The 8,681-nt window shown below is 43.8% G+C and overlaps 1 protein-coding gene across 1 annotated transcript in view; it reads left to right on the top strand.

The window, feature by feature from the left end:
• The window catches only part of LOC310862942 (calmodulin-binding transcription activator 1-like), a gene marked incomplete at both ends in the record, with an annotated part of 95,458 nt that overhangs the window by 25,109 nt on the left and 61,668 nt on the right, over nucleotides 1-8,681 (top strand). The window contains one exon of the mRNA XM_083771065.1: nucleotides 6,904-7,057. Coding sequence (XP_083627191.1) covers nucleotides 6,904-7,057 — 154 coding nt within the window. The remainder of the gene's footprint in view (nucleotides 1-6,903; nucleotides 7,058-8,681) is intronic.

Here is an 8,681-nt window from a genome sequence, read left to right as displayed (position 1 = left end):
TTTGTAAAAAAAAAAATGGCAAAGAATTACTCCCAACGTCGTTGAAGTGGGACTCATAAAATGTCCCCGGGACTCATCTAAAAGACCATCCCTGCATCCCGGGACTCATTACATCTACTCTACAAGCCCACAAGTGAGCTTGTAGATCGGCTATTTTCAAGTGTAAAATCTGTCATTTCGACGGCATCAAGGCCCGTCAAATACATTTTAGTCGACTAAATCAACTGTAGATTTAGTCGACTAAAATTGCGTGACATTTAGTCGACTAAAACTAGACTAACACTAAGTCATTCCAGGTGACTAAAATGTGACTAAAACTAAATGAAAACTATTCAAAAGACTATGACTAAAACTAAAATCAAAATGTGCTGCCAAAAACAACACTGGTCTGAAGCCTGTCCTGGACGGGTATCCGGACGTAAAAAACTAATCCATGCAGGTCAACAAATAAATGTGGCACGCTATCTAAATGACATTTTAACCTTTAGATATCTGTTTGTTTAGCTGTACATCTGCCACGTCCACATGGGATTATTAAACCTTTAATCCTATGGCATCTGTGTCATTATTATATTTTAGCATTGATTGGCTATTCGACAATAGCAGATCTATACAAAGCTTTGTTTCAACTGTAGTACAAGAAAATGTCCTTTTTAGCGTCAGTTGTGTTTGTTCTCTTTGTGTCCATTCTCACAGACTAATCCATATGAAAACAAAACTAACACTAAAGCTAATGAATATCTAAACTAAAACTACGCCTTAACACAAAAGTAGCCTAACCCCTGCTTTTAAAAATACATCCAAACTACAGTAACTGAAATTGATAAAACATTACAATTACAAAATGTAATTAAATTAAACCAGGAATGTCACCAGAAAAGGTCCGCCTGCATGTAAACAGAATATTTTTAAATGCATTTATCTCAGATTATTTTCGATGTTTTTAATCAAAACCAGTGTTGATTTTGACAGCAAATTCATTTAGATTATAGTCACATTTTAGTCACCCATGGAATGTTTTAGTGTTTAGTCTATTTGTGACTAACGCACACGCATGCACACACACACACGCACACACGCACACACACACACGCACGCACGTACGCACACACACACACACACACACACGCACACGCACACGCACACGCACACACACACACACACACACACACACACACACGCACGCACGTACGCACACACACACACACACACACACACACACACGCACACACGCACGCACGCATGCACGCACGCACGCACGCACACGCACACACACACACACATCAGGCGACCAGGTAATCAGCCTGGACTTTATGAACCTGCATCAGTCAATAACTTTACACACACACACACACACACACACACACACACACACACACACACACACACACACACACACACACACACACACACACTGAACACAGCCAATTACTTTATACTGAGAGTCACGGATAGATGAGCTGCCCTTTATTATAGCTACTGTCCCAGGAAACACCCTGCAGGCTGCACGCACACACACACACATGCATGCACGCACGCACGCATGCACGTACGCACACACAGACACACACACATGCACGCATGCACGCACGCACACACAGTGATCTCCCCTGTGTATAAGGGCATGTACCTTATTCATAGAGCTATTTGACTCACTCTGCTGCTCATGTGAGAGACAACAGAGAGCAGCGGTCACACACACACAGACACGCACACACACGCACGCGCACACACACACGCACACACACATCGCTTCCTCTATCAGTCATGTAAGTGATGGACACACCGACCCCTGTCACACTCGGAGGTATGCGTACATGATGGTCATAACGCACGCATGCACGCACGCACACACACACACACATACCACAATTCAAAGGCAGTGTTTGATTCAGAATAAGACATTTAATAACATGCAGTACATTATATGTGACCAAACTCGACACATAGAAGTCATTGGCTTTTTTGTGTCATAAATCATGAAAGCAGGGAATCATAGCTTCAAATTGACATGTTGGTTGTCCAGTTTCACAGAGGAGATTGTGTGCACATCTCAATGTCTATATTCAGACATCAAGGCAAACATCAAAGACCCACTGGTTTATGGAGATATGGCTCATAGAGTAATGTCTCATAGAGTAATGTCTTATAGAGTAATGTCTTATAGAGTAATGTCTTATAGAGTAATGTCTTATAGAGTAATGTCTCATAGAGTAATGTCTTATAGAGTAATGTCTTATAGAGTAATGTCTCATAGAGTAATGTCTCATAGAGTAATGTCTTATAGAGTAATGTCTTATAGAGTAATGTCTTATAGAGTAATGTCTTATAGAGTAATGTCTCATAGAGTAATGTCTCATAGAGTAATGTCTCATAGAGTAATGTCTCATAGAGTAATGTCTCATAGAGTAATGTCTTATAGAGTAATGTCTTATAGAGTAATGTCTTATAGAGTAATGTCTTATAGAGTAATGTCTTATAGAGTAATGTCTCATAGAGTAATGTCTTATAGAGTAATGTCTCATAGAGTAATGTCTCATAGAGTAATGTCTTATAGAGTAATGTCTCATAGAGTAATGTCTCATAGAGTAATGTCTCATAGAGTAATGTCTTATAGAGTAATGTCTCATAGAGTAATGTCTTATAGAGTAATGTCTTATAGAGTAATGTCTTATAGAGTAATGTCTCATAGAGTAATGTCTTATAGAGTAATGTCTCATAGAGTAATGTCTCATAGAGTAATGTCTCATAGAGTAATGTCTTATAGAGTAATGTCTCATAGAGTAATGTCTTATAGAGTAATGTCTTATAGAGTAATGTCTCATAGAGTAATGTCTCATAGAGTAATGTCTCATAGAGTAATGTCTTATAGAGTAATGTCTTATAGAGTAATGTCTTATAGAGTAATGTCTTATAGAGTAATGTATTATAGAGTAATGTCTCATAGAGTAATGTCTTATAGAGTAATGTCTCATAGAGTAATGTCTCATAGAGTAATGTCTCATAGAGTAATGTCTTATAGAGTAATGTCTTATAGAGTAATGTCTTATAGAGTAATGTCTTATAGAGTAATGTCTTATAGAGTAATGTCTCATAGAGTAATGTCTTATAGAGTAATGTCTCATAGAGTAATGTCTTATAGAGTAATGTCTTATAGAGTAATGTCTTATAGAGTAATGTCTCATAGAGTAATGTCTCATAGAGTAATGTCTTATAGAGTAATGTCTCATAGAGTAATGTCTTATAGAGTAATGTCTCATAGAGTAATGTCTCATAGAGTAATGTCTTATAGAGTAATGTCTTATAGAGTAATGTCTTATAGAGTAATGTCTTATAGAGTAATGTCTTATAGAGTAATGTCTCATAGAGTAATGTCTTATAGAGTAATGTCTCATAGAGTAATGTCTTATAGAGTAATGTCTCATAGAGTAATGTCTTATAGAGTAATGTCTCATAGAGTAATGTCTAGCAGACGCTAAATTTAAGCAAAAACAAAGCATGTCATACATCACATATATAACAAGTAGTTATCATGAGTCGTGTATAAGCTAAGAACGTAACAATGGAGTATCTATGTCATCTATACATACTATACTATATTATATATTATACAATATACATGTGTACTATAAAGTGCTATGACTACATGAAATGCAATTCTAGTGCTGTCTACGTAACAAGCTATAAGTCTGTCTAAAATACTATCTAAGTCGACATAAAATGCTATCTAAGGGGCTAGGCTAGGGCAAGTGCTACGGGCCATGGTGGAGTCTGAAAAGGTGGGTTTTCAGACTACGACGGAAGATTGGGAGTGAGGCTGCAGTTCTGACTGTGATGGGAAGTGCATTCCATATAGTTTTGGAGCCAAAAGGGAGAAGAGATTGGGACGTGTGGAGCGTTGTCCCGGCGTTTTTAGTGAGGGTACTTCCAGCTTCCCTGCGTTGGCTGATCTGAGTGCGTGGGAGGGTTTGTAGGGTTCGATCATACTTGTGAGATATGGGGGAGCCATACCTTTGGTTGCTTTGAATGCCAGCATCAGAGTTTTGTATTCTGTGCGGGCAGCGACCGGGAGCCAATGGAGGGAGCGGAGAAGGGGGGAGACGTGTGAGAAGTGCACATGCCGGTAGGCCAGTAAGGAGGGAGTTACAATAGTCAAGTTTTGACAAGACTGTTGTCTGGATTAGGAGCTGGGCTGACTCCTGGGTGAGGAACGGTCTAATATAATCGTCGTATGAGTTGAGAAAACAGGCTTGAAAGGTTCACTTCTGTGGTCTCTGACATTATACCTACTGTACTCTGTGGTCTCTGACATTACACCTACTGTATAGCTAGTATGTGAAGACGGCCTTCACTGCATCTCACCCCCCCATCTCTCTCCCCATTTCCTGTCAGCCTACTGTCTGTCCCTCCATAAAAAATATAAACTAAAGGCGAAAGCCACAACATTTTTTTTACAAAAATGAGTGACATATACTGTAGTACAGTATGTTGTGAAATGTATTATTCTGAATCAAACACGCTATGTGTATTTTATTGCAGGTGCCACCATGCGCAAGCTATATTGTCACACTTGTCTGCCAGACTTTATTTCCTTGTATGTGCGCACGTGCGTGCGTGTGTGCGTGTGTGAACGCGGTCGGGGGGAGTGAACACCTACACGCCCCCAAAAATGTGCACTGCGGCTGATAATGCAGTGCAAACACCTCTGAGGGAATTATTGGAATATCAATGAGACTTCCTAGAAAGCCACTGCATGGCATGTGTGTCGCAGCGCTAGGCGCATTGTGCCTGCGGTGTCGCGCGGCAGCGCATTGTGCTCATGGTGTTGCGCGGCAGCGCTAGGCGCATTGTGCCCGCGGTGTCGCGCGGCAGCGCATTGTGCTCATGGTGTTGCGCGGCAGCGCTAGGCGCATTGTGCCCGCCGTGTTGCGCGGCAGCGCTAGCTAGGCCCATTATGCCTGCGGTGTCGCGCGACGGCACTAGCTATAGGCACATAGTGCCCGCTGTGTCGCGCGGCAGCGCTAGCTAGGCGCATATTGTGCCATCGCTTCCCACGGCGATGAGAAAAGTGTTCCACCTCCTCCTCACCTTTCTGCTGAATCTTTCATCAAGAGAATCTGCTGTCTCTCTCTCTCTCTCTCTCCACACACACACACACACACACACATACACACACACACACGCACGTGCACGCGCACAGCATGCACAGACACCGGCCGTGTAACCTGTTGAATCTTTCATGCGGGTTGGAAGCTGCATTGGTCTGTTGGGTTGCCTATAGCGTGTGATGAACTGCACTCTCTCTCTCTCACGCACACGCACACACGCACACACACGCGCACACACACACACACACACACACACACACACACACACACACACACACACACACACACACACACACACACACACACACACACACACAGAGCCTCCCCCAGCGGGGTAAGAGTGATGAGCGTGGTTGAGCTGTTAAATCTTTTATAGGCAGGTGAGAGAATCTGCTCTGACACGCCACGTCTGACCTCCCCCTGTGACCTTCACTCTCTCTCTCTCTCTCTCTCTCTCTCTCTCTCTCTCTCTGCCCCCCCCCCCCCACCACCTCCTATACTCTTCCTCGCCCTCTCCCCCCTATTCTCCTCCTCCTCCTCCTCTTCGCCCTCTTCCTCTCCCTCGTGCGTGCGTGCGTGTTCCCACAAGCATAGCAGAATTTGACCACCATACCTCTCTCTGCTCTGTGACATGGACCTACACTTGACTACAGTATAGGCTGCAGCTATAGGCTAGGGGTCCGGAGGAGTCCCGGAACCCCCTCTTTGGGGGTCCGATCCTGATCCATCCCGACTGCCTTCGCTGTACTGTCACTCCCCATTTACTGTCCTCCTCTATGAAGGCATATAAAAAGCCCAAATAAATAATGCATCTTAAAATAAAATAAAACAAAAGATTTGTGGAGTTTGTGGCTTATACCCTTACAATTAGACGTCGCACACTGAAACATTGTCTTAATATCTATACAAGCCTGTTTGTTGTATAAATCAGCAATTTTTGGCTTCAGGATTATAGGATTAAAAATGCCAACATTTATTTTTTCAAAACACATGATGAAATTGTCGAAATGAAAAATGTTGATGTCCTAACGTGTGTGTGTGTCTGTCTGTGCGTGCTGTGTGTGTCTGTCTGTGCGTGCTGTGTGTGTCTGTCTGTGCGTGCTGTGTGTGTCTGTCTGTGCGTGCTGTGTGTGTCTGTCTGTGCGTGCTGTGTGTGTCTGTCTGTGCGTGCTGTGTGTGTCTGTCTGTGCGTGCTGTGTGTGTCTGTCTGTGCGTGCTGTGTGTGTCTGTCTGTGCGTGCTGTGTGTGTCTGTCTGTGCGTGCTGTGTGTGTCTGTCTGTGCGTGCTGTGCGTGCTGTGTGTACGTGCGTGCATGCTGTGCGTGCGTGCTGTGCGTGCGTGCGTGCGTGCGTGCGTGCGTGCTGTGCGTGTGTGCTGTGCGTGCGTGCGTGCGTGCTGTGTGTACGTGCTGTGTGTACGTGCTGTGCGTGCGTGCTGTGCGTGCGTGCGTGCGTGCGTGCGTGCGTGCTGTGCGTGTGTGCTGTGCGTGCGTGCGTGCGTGCGTGCTGTGTGTACGTGCTGTGTGTACGTGCTGTGCGTGCGTGCTGTGCGTGCGTGCGTGCGTGCGTGCTGTGTGTACGTGCTGTGCGTGCGTGCTGTGCGTGCGTGCGTGCGTGCGTGCTGTGTGTACGTGCTGTGTGTACGTGCTGTGCGTGCGTGCTGTGCGTGCGTGCGTGCGTGCGTGCTGTGTGTACGTGCTGTGCGTGCGTGCGTGCGTGCGTGCTGTGTGTACGTGCTGTGCGTGCGTGCGTGCGTGCGTGCGTGCGTGCGTGCGTGCGTGCGTGTTGTGTTCCAGAACCCAGACATCGTGCTGGTTCACTACCTGAACGTACCGGCGGTGGACGACAGCGGGAAGCCGTGCGGTCCGGTCCTCTGCTCCATCAACACCGACCGGAAGGAGTGGGCCAAGTGGAGCAAGGAGGAGCTGATTGGGCAGCTCAAACCCATGTGTGAGTATAAGGAGAGCCGATTGGGCAGCTCAAACCCATGTGTGAGTATAAGGAGAGCCGATTGGACAGCTCAAACCCATGTGTGAGTACAAAGAGAGTTGATTGGACATCTCAAACCCATGTGTGAGTACATCTACAAAGTAACTAAAGTTTTCAAATGATTGTAGTGGAGTAAAAGTACAATATTGGGCAATGAGCCGTGGCTCAGCGGTCCAGGCACCTTGGCTGGACTGGCCCAGGCCTTTAGGGATATACCCCTTTTTACAAGTGGAGAACAAAAACATATCAATTCCAATCCTCTCACATTTTGTTCAACAGCTTGTCTGATGTTCAGCCCATTTTCAACACTCTTTCTTCCATTTTCCTCAGTTTGGATCAATTGTAATCGAGGTAATAATCGTGTTAAAAGTAACTCAAACATTTTGGCTTCATTGTGTATGGATCGATTTCTTGTACATGTCAGAGATTTCCCGCAAATAGAAGAGCGAAGTCAGAGCGATATCAATTAGAATGGACGAGAGCAAAGTCATGGGTTTTAAAGTAAACTAAAACCATTACATAATGCAACAAGGAGCTGAGAGAAAAGCTTTTCCGTTTACTGAAAACAGCAATGTCTGTTTGACATCCACCAATGAGTGATGAGTGTCCGTTAAGTCAGTGTACTTTGAGGTATAGGTTATTAGGGTAATAGATTTTCTTTGGTTAAAGGTATATTCAGTGATTTCACTCAAAAAACCTTAGGTTTCGTTTTTGGCTGTGGGACCCAGCCTTTCGTCCAATCAGGATAGAGAGTCAAAAACGAAACCTAAGGTTTTTTGACCCCTAGGGGTTAACTGGGGACAGGGAGGAACTGCTTATATGGCCAGCACACTCTATAGTAGGGAGGATTATCACAACAAAACAAAAAAATAAGTGATATTTGAATTTAGTGAAATCACTGAATATACCTTTAAAACTAGGGATGTCCCGATCACGGTTTTTTAATGCCCCCGATCCGATTCCGATCATTTGATTTTGAGACATACCGAAACCGATCTTTCCCGATACGATCTTTATATTTTTATATAACACTTAAAGCCATATCACAATAGCAAATATCCTAATGTATGTCACTCTAGTGTAGTCTGTTGTGTTGCCTTTCAATTATTGAAATGCAAAATGTGACTATACTTTTATTAGAATGACTGTCATTGTGTTTTCTTTCTTATGAAAGCATGGAATCTTATATAGCAATGAATTAATATTGGTTAATTCGAGTGAATACAGTTCTACAGCTTATAGAACTGAAGTCAAGTTAAAACTCTTAAAGAGTATCTCTCTCATTCAGAGAGAGTTCTACAGACACCTATGAACTGAAGTCAAGTTAAATCTCTTAAAGAGACACCGATCAGGTCTCTTTCACACCTCTGAGTGACTAGTCTTGGTTTGATGATCTCTGACTGGGACCAGGAGGAAAACAACTAGAAAAAGCTAGACAATTTTGAAAATCATGTGATCGGAGCCGATTTCCGATCTCCTGCTCCGATCGGGACAACCCTAGTTAAAATTGTAGAACAGAAAACTTTTCTGAATTAGTTTATTACTAGGTCACGGTCAGAACGGCTGAGGTCTAGGCTCATTTTGT

Source organism: Protomyctophum parallelum (genome assembly GCF_964188405.1).
Source record: "Protomyctophum parallelum genome assembly, chromosome: 8".
NCBI classification, from domain to species: domain Eukaryota; kingdom Metazoa; phylum Chordata; class Actinopteri; order Myctophiformes; family Myctophidae; genus Protomyctophum; species Protomyctophum parallelum.
This window is presented reverse-complemented; position numbering and strand designations above follow the sequence as displayed.